Raw genomic sequence first — 13395 nt, forward strand, 5'->3', positions numbered from 1 at the left:
CTAGAGAGGGAGGGGGAAACCACCTGCTCCTTTCCCACGCCCTCCCTCCGCACAAACACGCGCACAGGAGCGCATCTGCTTGTCTCCAAGTGTCAGCAAGACCGTGGTTTCTGTACCCGGAAGCAGTGCCCATCAGAAAATCCACCGACCTCATTTAGTTCAAAGAACGATTTCCCAACTCAGGCGTGCGTGTTACTCCTTTTACCAGCGACCCCAGGGCTGCACAATCAGCCCGTCCTCTTCCTTACAGGGTGACCCTGGCAGCAGAGGCTTACCAGGACCTCCGGGGAAAAACGGACAAGTTGGCGCTCCTGGGGTCATGGGACCTCCAGGGCCTCCTGGACCCCCAGGGCCCCCAGGCCCTGGATGTGCAATGGGACTTGGATTTGAGGTACTCCCCCACCCTTTTTGTGGTTAAAGAACAATGGGCGCTAGGGGCTGTTGGAAAAACCAGCTAAGAGAATGCGGGTCCGAGGGCAGAGGCTGTGTGTGACTCCCCACTGGGCCCAGCCAGCTCCAGGTCCCAGCTCCACACCTGGCACACGCATGTGCTCTGGAATTGGATGTGAAATTCTCATTCTTCCTCCTCCTCTAGGATACCGAAGGGTCTGGAAGCATCAGGCTGTTGCATGAACCCAGGATCTCTGGACCAGCGGTTTCAAGCGTAGGTTGAGTTTTGAAACGTTCATTTTGAGGATTGTCATATTGTCCTGCTGGAGTGGGGAAGCTGTGGGTTGCCGCCGTGGCCCTGTTCCTTTTGGTAACTCACCCTCTCTGCACCTCCAGCTTCCAGCCATGCAGCGGGGAGATAGGGTGCTCTTTACAACCTGTTTCTTTAAGGAGCAAAACAGGAGTTTTGCACAAAACATCATAGGGGAAAACTTGAAAGTCATCTTTATCTCTCTCTCTCTCTTTCTCTCTCTTTCCCTCTCTCTCTCTAGTCCCTTACCATCAAGCATGTCTGCTTCATTGCCTCCTACCTGCTGCCTCATTTCAGAACCCTGTGCTCCCAACAAGTGCCCCTTCCCACTGCGTCCAACCCTGGGGAGATGTTGTCCCTCTTCTGCAATGATTTCCTGCTCTCAAGAGGACCAACCCCCAGATCTCATTATGTTTGTCAAATGGGACCCAGAGCTAAGCACGCCAGCCCAGCAGAAACAGAGCCTCGAAGGGACAAGCAGCATAGCCCTCTCTGCGGTTAAATTAGACCTTCCCTACCCTCCAGATGCAGAGGGCTCTGAGAGTCAGGGTTACGAGGACACTCACCCCATGCTAGGAGAGAGCCTCCGTGGGTGTTCTTCCTTCTGATTCTGGAAGGGGGATTTGCCCCACATCTTTTGCTCCCCTTATCTGGGGCAAAATCCGTGTGGGAGCTGAGGGAGAGATGGCAAGATGTGAGGATAGATGAGGAGTAAACAAAGTGAAGAGAAGAAAACCAAAGAATGTGTTTGTTTGTTTGTTTGTTCGTTTGTTGTTTGTTTGTTTTACCAGGGTCCCAAAGGAGAAAAAGGAGACCAGGGGCCCAAGGTGAGGTCACAGATCTGAGGCGGGGGTGGGAGAAATTTCCAGCCAGCTTCTAGGAGCATTATCCATGTACAATGAATTTTTTTCCACTATCACTGTTGTATCCAGGGTGACAGAGGGATGGATGGAGCCAGCATTGTGGGACCCCCTGGGCCCAGGGGGCCACCAGGGCGCATCGAGGTCTTGTCCAGTGTGAGTACCAGCCAGCTTGGAGCATGACTATGTATTTTCTGCCTTCGCTAAAGGGGAGAGAAAGTTGTCCACAACTTCAGGGATGGTGGTTACACAGAGGGCATGTAGCTGGCATCTGGCATTGGCATTTCCACCTACCAGCACACCCCTTGTGTCTGCTCCTGCCCCAGTACCACGGTTCTCTCACACAGCATTTCCAGAATACTCCTCTTATTGGCAGCATCTGCAGTCAAGAAATGGCTGTGACAGAGAGGCAGAGGAACATAAGTGGGGGAAGAGTGAGGAAAGATGTTTTGGGGTATGTGAAATTAAGGAAGCCTTTCTGGAGGAGGTGCCTTTGAGCAGGGACTTAGGAGCTGAGAAGGATCTTACCAGGTAGGCACAAAGGACAGGACTTCCAGAATTCAGCTGGCAGGCACACTCTGAGCCACAGCACAGAATAGGAAAACGTGAGTGAATCCAAGGCACAGGAGGCTGATGGGTGTGGAGGGTGTAGAGAGTGGTGGAAAACTGTAGAGAAGGCTGGGGTGTGGGCAGGGAGCAGAGCAAGGTCCCCTTCATGTTAGAGCATCACACTGGTGAAAAACTGTGGCTCTTCTGAGACAAGTGATGCCATGCTGGTAGATGACAGAGAGACAGAAAAATCCCAAATAACTGGGTGAAAAAGGATGCCTACAGTTAAAAAAAAAAAAAAAAGTGATTACAAATATCCAGGGTGGGTAAGGGTGTGGTGAAATAGTGAGTCTCATATGCTTTGGTAGCAGTGTAAGTTACAAGGCCCCTTTAGACCACTCTTCAGCAATCCATTAAAACAAAAGTGTCCATACCCCCCAGTTCCATGTGGAAAGACATCCATGATCCATTGTTGGAAGAAGCAAGTTGAAGAATTCTACGTTCAGCCTGATGCCGTTGACGTAAAATAGGCACACAGACACACACACTGTCAACGCTGCATGCTTTCTATGGAGATGTATATGGAAATATATGCTTTAAAAATATGTGTGTGTGTGTTTAAAATTTTAAAAGAGAAGACATTCATAGATGGTGCAATTTTTTTATTTTTATTAAAAAATTTTTTTCAATGTTTATTTATTTTTGAGAGAGAGAGAGAGAGACAGAGACAGAGTGCAAGCAGGGGAGGGGCAGAGAGGGAGAGGGAGACACAGAATCCGAAGCAGGCTCCAGACTCTGAGCTGTCCGCACAGAGCCCAACGTGGGGCTCGACCTCACGAACCGTGAGATCATGACCCGAGCCAAAGTCAGACGCTTGACCGACTGAGCCACCCAGACACCCCATGGATGGTGCAGTTTTAAGGTTAATTGAAAGAAGAAAGTCTACAGCAGCTCAGCGCTGTTTCATAAGGGGTGGGGAGGGGATGGATGTGCTGGCAGTGAGTTTAGGGTGTTGTGTTTGCCTCTGCTCTGCGGTGCTGGGGTGACTTCCGTTAAAGACTCCCTGCCAGGAACAAAGTGGAATGTGCTACCCTCTGTCTCATTGTCTGTTTTCTCTCTTTTCAGTCTTTGGTTAACATCACCCATGGGTTCCTGAATCTCTCGGATATCCCTGAGCTCATTGGGCCTCCGGTGTGTATCCACAGCTGCCCTAGAGTGAAGTCCTTCCCAGATACCCTGCTGAAACTAAGCTGGGTTGGTTTGGCATCTTTTTAGTTCCTGAAGCATGGAGCTAGAATATGTCAGAATAGAATGGAAAAAAGAACTTTGCATTTTCTGAGAAGTTGCTATCACATTAATTTGATCACTCGGGAAGTTTTGTGTCCAATGCAGTCGAAGCTTCCAGTCTCATGTATCAGAAGTATGTGTCATGGAGAGCAAAGAATCCTAAGTAACAAACCGATTGACGTCTGTGGGATGCCTTTGGCTTGCTTTTATTTGCATGATCTCATCTCCTAGATCAGGAAGAGCCTAGGGAGACCTAGCCTTGTGCTAATGGGAAAACCAGCACACAAGGAGAGAACATGACCTGCTTTGGTCTTTCCAGCCCCCTGTTAGAGATCGGGACCACTTAGCAAAGCTGCAGTATCTCTGCAAGTCTGCAGAGTCGGCCTATGGCATAAGGAGACCTAAAAGGAAGGAAGCTCCTTCCTGCAGCCTGTGCCATAAATCCCCGTTGCACCTCCTAGCATCTGCTGGTGACAGCCGGAAAGAGAGGAAAGAGCTGTGGTCTTAGGAGCCCTGGGGTTCCAGCCCATGTCCACACACCACTCTGAGCCTCTGAGCCTGTCCTCTGACACTGCCTCAGCAGCCTTTAGGGCAGCTCGTAAGAGGTTGGTGGATGTGAATCTGCTTTGCAAATGGCAGCACTTAGTGCAAGCCCACATGCAGATTGAGGCTTATACTTCCACAGCTGGGCAGCCCACCCACCCCTCTGGTCCCTCATGAGGTTGGCCTCCACCCCCAGCATCCATGTCCTGGGGAGAACTTGGCACTCCCCCCAAGGCTTCTGCAGATATCTGGGACGTTCTTCTAGAGCCAGCCTGTTATGCTGAGGGACCACTGTTGGTGGGTACTTCTGCCGTCTCTTTACTACAGCCAATGGGGCTTCTTTTCCTTGATTTCTGTAAAATCACTCAAAATACCCCAATAGTTAACCCCTAAAGCAAACCAGCTCTCAAGAAAAAGTCATCTCACAAAGGGTCTTGGTATTTCCCAAACAATTAGAGGTTTGGGGTTATTAGGCGGGTTATTACTAAAGGAAAATACCCTCTAAAATCAAAGATTCGGCATCTCTGTCCTAAGAGTCCCTGGGGCTTGTCTGCCCCATCCCTTCTCCCTCCCCGCACCCCTAGAATCTGCCTTCCCTGCCAATCCCCGTCCTTCCTTTAGCAAATCCAAGGATCCTTTTCGTTCCTAATGAAGGGCCTGAGTAGGAAGAATTTTCCTACTCAGAGGCCCATCCCTCCCTGAGGGGACTCAAGTCCCAGCTGTCACCCTTCTGCTTCCCCACCCCACTGTATATACAGTGGGTTGAGAAACGTGTTGCTCTCCAGTTGTCTGTCTCTCTATGTATTCTGCCAAAGTCAGACATTTAATGAGCATGTGGGTACCTGGGCCGGCAGGAAGAAGAGTCCCGGCCAATGTGGAGTGAACCACACACTGTCTGTTTGTTCTTCTCTGAGGGAGAAGCACTGAGTCTTCCACCCCCAAATACCTCGGCACACCCTTTGGGCCCACGCCTCAGAAATTAGGGGCTGCTTCTCCAAGAACATGTATCAAGTGATTTCACAGAGGAGAAGGCAGACCCTTCAAATGCAGAGTCCTGCATGGGGGTGGGGTGGCAGTGGGGGCTCTGGGCTCCTGGGCACAGTTTCTGACTCCGTCACTAACCAGCCGCGTGACTCTGCACGGTCCCTTCCCCTCTTGGGCCTCAACATCCTTGTCTGCAACATGGATCGTGAGACACCCTCCACCGTGGGAACGTGCTTGGGTCTTTGGGAGCTGCTGGGAGGGGGTGGGCCCCTGAGGCACAGCATTCCTGCTGGCTCTGGAAATGCTGCTGCTAACCAGCCTATTTTATCTTTGGTATGTCACAGGGTCCGGAGGGCATACCTGGGCTGCCGGGATTTCCAGTAAGTACCACAGTAGCCATCTTCCCTCTGTGCCCTGGGGCTGTGTTCATTCTGTGCCTTCCACCTGGAATGCCATTCTCCTCCTTCTCTATGACACCATCTTGTTCATGTAACCTGCCCTGGTTGACCCTCACCTGGAGCGATCCTTTCCTCCTTTTTTTTTTTTTTTATTTTTTAATTTTTTTTTTTATTTTTTAAAGTTTATTTAAAAGAGACAGAGCGTGAGTGGGAAAGGGGCAGAGAGAAAGGGAGACAGAGAATCCCAAGCAGGCTCCACACTGTCAGCGTGGAGCCCGATGCAGGGCTTGAACTCATGAAACCTTGAGATCAGAACCTGAGTTGAAACTAAGAGTCAGGATGCTTAACTGACTGAACCACCCAGGTGCCCCATCCTTTCCTCCTTTGAGTCCCATAGGCTTTATTTTCACCTCTGCTGTGATTCTTTTCTGCCCTTAATAAGTTATTCACACCCTTGTCTTTTTTTCTCGATTGTACTGTGAACAGCTTGTGGAGGTTGGGTCTTAATCTCTCTCCTGGTACCAGCAGAAACCAGAGCCAGTGGTTGGCTGCCTATGAATGTGAGGGGATGAGTCAAGTATACAGTCCCTGCAGATCAGTGTCCTAAAGAGAGAGGATGGGAGCAGTGGGGGATGAGGGGGAGCAATCACAGACTAGAAGCCCAACAATTAATAGTCTGTGTGCACACTATTGTGGCTTCCACCGTGGAAGGTGAATATGCATTTCTGTATAGAAAGTGATCAGTTTTGTCTAAAAGTGTGAGCTTGTGCTTACGCTCAAGGCTCCAGCGTGAAATCTGCACAATTTCTCCAAGACGCTCCAGATCTGAAATGTCCTAATGCCAACAGCGTATGCGTTGCCTCCAGGCAAATGAAGGAGATTTAACAAAACTGTGACAGAAATTTGTTCTTGATGATGGAATATAAGTGATTTCTCTTTCTGTTTCTTTCTGTTTTTCTGAGCTTTTTACATTTTGTTTTTTTTAATTTTTTTTAATGTTCATTTTTGAGAGAGAGAGAGAGAGAGAGAGAGCAAGCAGGGGAGGGGCAGAGAGAGAGGGAGACACAGAACCCAGGCTCCAGGCTCTGAGCTGTCAGCACGAGCCCGACTTGGGGCTCCAGCCCATGAACTGCGAGATCATGACCTGAGCTGAAGTCGAACACCTAATGGACTGAGCCACACAGGTGCCCCTGAACTTTCTACATTTTGCAAAAGGAGCATATCCTGTCATGACACTGGCAATATGTGTGAACTAGATCTCAGGAACAGGAGAGAGAGTGGCAGTCATGGAGAACACCTCTTTTGTTAAGAGGAGGAGAGGCCAGACCTCTGAGCTCCGGCCCTGGCTTGGCTGCTCCGAACCAGGGGCATGTTCCAGAACACGTTTTCTTCTATATGAGTAGGGCTGTGTTCCCGCGGGAGCCCCCAGGGCCACTTTAGGGAGTAAAGAGGGGGCCACAAAGTGGGATTCCAGGCCACCAACCTGCAATAAAGAAGCTCCATCTGACATATTTTATATATTGAGCTTTCATTCAAGTCTTTACTTGAAAAAAAAAAAAAGGAATGAAAAGAGTTTCATTGCTAAAAAGTAACAATAACAAATATTTGAAAGCCACTGCTCTAGTGGGTAACTCCCCCTTTAACCCACAAGACTGCACAGGGACTTGTGAAAAGCTACATGGCAGTAAAGTGTGAAACACCTTTTTGGGGCAGACATCTGGCTGTGAGTCACTGTCACAGGTATATAGTGTTGGAGTTGAGAAGAGGTCACCTCTGGCCGGGTGTGCAGAGCTTGGCTCCGCAGAGGGGTGGCTGGGCATTCCGCAGCGGGAAGGGCGTGGGCAGAAGCGCGGAGGCAGTGGGCAGGGCAGAGAGGATAAGGGGAAAGGCTCACCTGGGTGTGTGATGGGGAGCAGGGGATGAGGTGCTGAGGCTGGCTGGGATGGGTTTGAGTGTCAGGCTGGGACGTTTGGATCCCATGCCATATGTGGTGGGGAGCCAGACGGGAAGTGGGAGTCCCAGGCGATGAACGGTGGGTGGAGGTAGGCCACGGGGTGGCCAGGAGGACCCATGGGGTGAGCAGAGGCAGCAGGACCAGGCTGTCTCAGTAGGGCCCCTCAGAGGAAGCCAAAGTTCAGAGGCAGGGGCCTCTAGGCCTCCTAGTGCTCAGTGCTGTCGTCTTTCCACCATACCACAATTCTTGCATCACTTAAAATTAAGAAAACATCATGGCTAGTTGTGACTTCTTCCTAGCAGCAGCAGAAGCTCTTTTTTTTTTTTTTTAAGTTTATTTATTTATTTTGAGAAAGAGAGAGAGCTGGGGAGGGGCAGAGAGAGAGAGAGAGAGAGAGAGAGAATCCAAAGCAGGCTCCATGCTGTCAGTGCAGAGCCTGATGCAAGGCTTGAACTCATGAACCGTGAGATGACCTGAGCCGAAACCAAGAGTCGGACACTTAACCGACTGAGCCGCCCAGGCACCCCTAAAGCATTTTAATCTTAACAAACAACAAAATACCTTCCGATGATTCCTTTCAGGGCCCTCGTGGACCGAAAGGTGACACCGGTGTGCCTGGATTTCCAGGAGTAAAAGGAGAACAGGTAAGAGGGACCCAGGTATTTAGTGGGATCATGCTCCAGAATTTGCTAAATATTTCAAATTGGCTGAAAGTAGCTTTTAACTTTAAAAAAGTTTTCTGAGATATAGTTCACATGCCGCAAAATCCATTCCTTTAAATTGTAGAGTTCAGTGATTTTTAGTATATTCACAAGGTTGTACAGCCATCACCACTTCCCAATTCTTGAACATTTTCGTGCCAAAAAGAAACTCCATATTTAGTAGCAGCCACTCCACAGCTGTTAACTTTTATGATCTAAGTGGCCCTCCAAGGTGAAGGTGGGTCATGGTGGGGACATTGATTCTCATCATAGTCCCATGTGCCATGCTTTATCTAGCGACCTGTTGGGCACCCCCATTAGAGTGTGTGCTCCCTGAGGGCAGGGCCACATGCCAGTTTCTTCTCTATGGTCCCAGTACTTAGCATAGGATCCGGTGCACAAATGGCACCAAGACATTTATTGGATAAAGGAACATAAAATTAATCAGTACAACAGATGCTAGTATTTAGAAGTTATAAGTTGAGCATTCTGCATTTGGATGGCAGTCTTGGTCCAAAATCTTTGGAATAAGTATTTAGCATGCAAAGAATATCCTGGGAACTCCCAAGACACGGAACGGACCTTTCTATCCTTCCATATTTGCCTCTTAGAATTAACTTCCTGGTTGGTTTTTATAGATAAGGGGGAGAGTAACATCCACACACAGATTGCAAAGACTCTGGATTGGGTCACGAATTCATCTATCCATTTGTGTACTCATCCATCTTATATCCATTCCTAAGGATGTGCCAGCCGGGTTCCTATAGGAGGCACTAGGGATATAGAAGTAAGACATGAGGAACAGACATGCAGTTAGCCAACAGAAAGCATGGCCGTTGCTGTAACGGTGGTCTATGCAAGGCCAATAGCAGAAACCCCTGATCCTTCCTTGAGAGGCACAGAGGGTGGGTATGTCTCCAAAAGGAGGGCGCATTAAGCTTCTGTCTTTTTGTTCTCCCCCCACCATTCCACACTGGCCCCCCAGCAGAGGTTCCAGTGTCTGTTGGACCATAATTTTAGGGCGTAGGGAGTTCAAAGGCTGGGCAAAGGGGTCTGCATTTGGCACCATGTGGGGTGATGTCTTGGGATGCTTTTTGCTGCCTTGGGCCTTTGACAAGCCGCCACTGTGGCTTGGGAGGAGGCCTGGTCGAACCAGAGTGGCTCTTGCTTTAAACACTGTTTTTAGAGGGACCTACGTGCTGTCGCCACCGCTAATTTCCTACCACCTTGAAAACTGGGATGGGCGCCCAGCCAGCTCTGCTCCAGCCCTCGCAGCAAACGCACTTTCTCTCGCTCTGCCTCTAATGCTTCTGTGCTTGTCCTTCTTACTGCTGCCGTGCTCAGGACTGCCTTTCCTCGCCAGTGCAGTGGTAAGATCCAAATATGAGGTGTGGGCTCAGGGGGATGGAGGGAAGAGGCCGCTCTGCTTGCTTTGGCACTGCTGTCCCGGCTGCTTCTGGCCCCGTTGAAGGGGGACTTTACTGGGGTCCAGCCTAGCACCTCAGGGGCCAGCGCTGAAGTTTGGAGCCAGAGTGTTAGAGTGATATGGAAGGTCCCTCCACCTGGCCTTCTCTGTGCACATATATCTTCTAGGAAGCCTCCTGGGATAAGTAGATGGCTCTGCTGAGGACGGGATCTAGGGCAAGATTGGCCACCTGGCTACCCATCTCCCCAGTTCCCCGGCATCTGAGATAGCTTTGTCTGCTCAGGTTTGCACAGGATCCCGGAGTCTGGGGACAGAGTTCCACATGGAGACACGAGGCCTCTGTGTTGAGAGAGGCCTCTAGTGTTCATATTTTTGTCTCTTTCCCAATTGTAGGCGTTTTAACGAGAATAAGGATTGTTAGGGAGGCAACCCACCAAGTAAATTAGGAGCCAGAGCTTCTCAGAGGGGTGCTGTGTAGTAAGAGGTGGGGAGGACCTTGTCAGGCTGGTTCCTGGAGGGTCGGGGGGTGAGGATGTAGATCCATCAGTGTGGGAGCCCTTGAGGCTTGCAGGACGCCCACCTGGACTTGTGTGTTGAGGGAGTAACCCAGAGAGCGAGTGTTCAGGTAGGAGGCCCCTGCAGTTTGTTCTCCAGGGACAGGTCATGTCCGATCAGCGGGGCTGCAGGTACGGGATCAGGGCTGCAGGACCACGGGCCCAAGGGAGCCTCTGGATGAGGCCGTGAGGAAGAGACCCGATTTCATTGAAAGGTTCTCTGAATTGCAGGGAGAGAAGGGAGAGCCAGGTGCCATCCTCACCGGGGACATTCCTCTGGAACGGCTACAGGGGAGAAAGGTAATCATGTCACCAGACCCTGAAGGCACACATCCGCTTCAACGCCCCATGTTTGCTCCTGGCACCGACTGTGTTCCTCTGAATGACGAGTTCGTATCTCCCTGCTTTAGGGTGAACCTGGTGTGCATGGAGCCCCTGGACCAATGGTAAGCCAGACCATCTCTCAGCTGGGGCTGGACTGGGGGGCTTGAAGCATTTCTCATACTTTGGCTCCGTTAGATTGAGTTGTCAAGTTGTGAAAATAGCAAGGGTATGGCAAATGTGTGTGGATTAGGGTATGCTAATTGTAGTCCAGTGAAAATCTCAGTGGGTTAGCACAGAAGCAGCTTCTCACTCTTGCCAAGCCCATGGTCGTTGTTCCTAGGTGGGCATCTACCCCCAAGCAGTGATTCAGGGACCCAGGATACTTTTATCCTGGGACTCTGCCATCCGGTGGTTTCCCAAGCCACACTGGCATCTTCCAGCTCCGCAGGCTGAGGCTGGGGAGGGGAAAGAGGTCATGAAGGATGATGAACATCACTTTTAGCACATTCCACTGGCCAGAACTCAGAAGTGTAGGTTAGCTGTGTGTCAAGGAAGGAGAGGAGAATCGACTGGTGCCGACCACTTGCAGGTATACCACATGCTTGCTAGCTGAAGATTGCCATTGCCCAAGGAACCCCTCAGAGGAACCCCAGAAAGTCTCTCTTGTTTCTTGGACGTAGTGTCTATGAGGCCTTGGGCAAGTCCATTTCTGTCTGGACTTCTGTTTTCCCATCTTACAGAGGGCAGAGGTACAGTTAAAGGTATCAAGTTAGTACTAGATGATATGATAGGGCCCTTCTTGGCTTACTTGCTCTAGGAATCTGTAACCCATTTGGGCTGCTGAATGGTTTTTAAGTTCCCAGTTCTCTCAAGAATGAACTGTAAACCTCTCTGTCATAGAGTCCTCCCCAAGAACAACAACAACAACAAAATTCAGGTGTAAAATGTCCACTGTGGGTCAGACGCTGTCCTGATACTTCACACAGACCATCTCATGTCAGACTCACTGCTCTAAGAGGTATCAGAATTCCCAGTTTATAGACCAGGAAACGGAGGTCAAAGAGAGTGAATAGCTTGCCCGCTGTCACACAGCTTGTAAGTGGTACACTGGGGATTTGAGCCAAGTCTTTTGGAGTCTGTATCCAGGTTTTCCCCACTGTCCCCAGTAAACATTTCTTCTAAAGCATTTTGGCCTGGAGATTTGTACATGGGGTTTGTTTGGTTGAAGCTGGACCTCAGGCCTGAGGAGAAGGGAACTCACAGACACATGTCCTTGACGAATGGCCCATAACCTCCAAGTTGCATCCCTCAAAGGACCTTCCGAGGCCTTTGGCCCCTTCAGTCGGGCAGAATGGGTGCCCTGCAGAGGAGAAACCGTGGGCTAAGACAGACTGGGGGAGTATGGTGTTAACCACTGGTGAATCACTTACCAACATCCAGTACCATGGAAATATTCCAGGAGTTAGCAATGGTGGCCAGCACGCCGCTTCAGATGGCCATGTCACTTGTTCCTACCAAAGCCCAGTGTGTGCACAGCTTGCCAGGCTCAGACAGCATGGGAGACCTTCTTCTCCTTCGTATGATGATGTCATATGGGCTACTTGTGGCCCTCATGACTGGTATAGCTTACAGCGCCTTTACAAGCTCCCTAGAGCCTTGTTACTCGTGGCTCCTGGATCAGCATCATCAGCATCACCTGGGAGCTTGTTAGAAATGCAGAGCCTTAGGCCGCACCCTGGACCTGCTGGGTCTGCATTGTGACAAGATCCCAGGTGGCGCCTGGGCACACTGACGTTTGAGAAGAGCTCTGCACTAGAATATACCACCAAGTGGCCCGTGCCCTGTTACTCCTTCTGTTTTTGCTTTTCTATCTTTAGGACTATTGTGGGCTGGGTACTTTACATACAGAGCCCATTTTAACTCAGCTTTATTTGCCATTTTCCAGGGCATGGCTATATCTGTTAATGTCAGCAGGAAGAAGGGACTTGGAGACCCCAGGCTTAAACTAGTCATTCCCCTGGGAGGATGGGGCAGACCCAGCTACAGAAGTAGGAAAGTATAGACTGGAGGCAGAGGGTATTCTGGGAAGAGGTAGTGTGCATTGTACATATCCTGGATGCCAGAAGGCATAAGGGTTCCTGCAGGAGAGTGGAACAGGGCAGTGGCTCTAGAAGCATGAAGACATAGAAAGCCAGCACTGGAATGAATAAGGGTCCACAGGTCAAAGGCTCATCTGAAGAATTGAGGTGCCAGGCCAAGACTCTGGTCCTGAGAGACAGGTGGGAGCAAGGCAGGAGCCAAATCCTGGAGCAGGTTCTTAGTCTGGGCTAGCATGAGAGGCGAGGCAGGGCTGCGTTATTCCGACTGGGACATAAGACCTAGGGCAGAGGTCCGTCTTCTAAGCTACCCCAGTACCCAGCTACTAGGGGGCTGTGGCCCTGAGCTACTGCCTCTTGCTCCTTCCTTAGCCCTGACTGAGAGGGTGGGGTCCAGAGTCTTGGGTGGGGTACAGCCTGCAGGAGGCCATGGGGTGCAAAGGGGTTGAATCGGTGGTCCCAGCTGAGAGCAGAGAGGTTGGGAGTCAAGGTTCCAGGCAGGTGCATACTTCATAATTGCCTGTTGTCCTCCCTCCTCCTTGCCCAGTGATTCATCCTCACCACTGCCCATGAAGGCAGGCCAGTGCCCCTCATCGCCCTGGCCCTTGACTTTCTCTTCTTTCCTAATCTGATACTTGTTTTGCCTCTAGGGGCCCAAAGGACCACCAGGACACAAAGGAGAGTTTGGCCTCCCCGGACGACCCGTAGGTGTCGCTGTTCCTCAGACTGGATGTGAGGGGAGGACGCGTGGGCTGGGCCAGCTGGCGGTCAGTGGGTTTACTAAGGCATCTCCTGTGGGTTGCAGGGTCGTCCGGGACTGAATGGCCTCAAGGGCGCCAAGGGAGACCGAGGGGTCATGATGCCGGTGAGTGAGATGACCAGTGCCCCAGTCCCCCACTACCTGGGACAGAGCCCTGAGTCCAGTGTCCATGGGGGTGGGGGTGGGGGGGAGGGAGGCTAAGAGAGTACCGTGTCCAGTGAGTGGGGCTTGCAGACAGAATCTTCAGGAATGTTTGTCT

General features: G+C 50.7%; 1 protein-coding gene across 1 annotated transcript in view; it reads left to right on the plus strand.

The window, feature by feature from the left end:
• The window catches only part of COL15A1 (collagen type XV alpha 1 chain), a 109941-nt gene that overhangs the window by 75235 nt on the left and 21311 nt on the right, over positions 1 to 13395 (plus strand). Inside the window, exons 17-27 of the mRNA XM_025919598.2 lie at positions 251 to 391; positions 596 to 664; positions 1492 to 1527; positions 1633 to 1716; positions 3235 to 3300; positions 5268 to 5303; positions 7857 to 7919; positions 10188 to 10256; positions 10367 to 10402; positions 13027 to 13080; positions 13182 to 13241. Coding sequence (XP_025775383.1) covers positions 251 to 391; positions 596 to 664; positions 1492 to 1527; positions 1633 to 1716; positions 3235 to 3300; positions 5268 to 5303; positions 7857 to 7919; positions 10188 to 10256; positions 10367 to 10402; positions 13027 to 13080; positions 13182 to 13241 — 714 coding nt within the window. The remainder of the gene's footprint in view (positions 1 to 250; positions 392 to 595; positions 665 to 1491; positions 1528 to 1632; positions 1717 to 3234; positions 3301 to 5267; positions 5304 to 7856; positions 7920 to 10187; positions 10257 to 10366; positions 10403 to 13026; positions 13081 to 13181; positions 13242 to 13395) is intronic.

The sequence above is a fragment of the Puma concolor genome, chromosome D4 (assembly GCF_028749965.1).
Source record: "Puma concolor isolate L17-30 chromosome D4, mPumCon1.1.hap2, whole genome shotgun sequence".
NCBI classification, from domain to species: domain Eukaryota; kingdom Metazoa; phylum Chordata; class Mammalia; order Carnivora; family Felidae; genus Puma; species Puma concolor.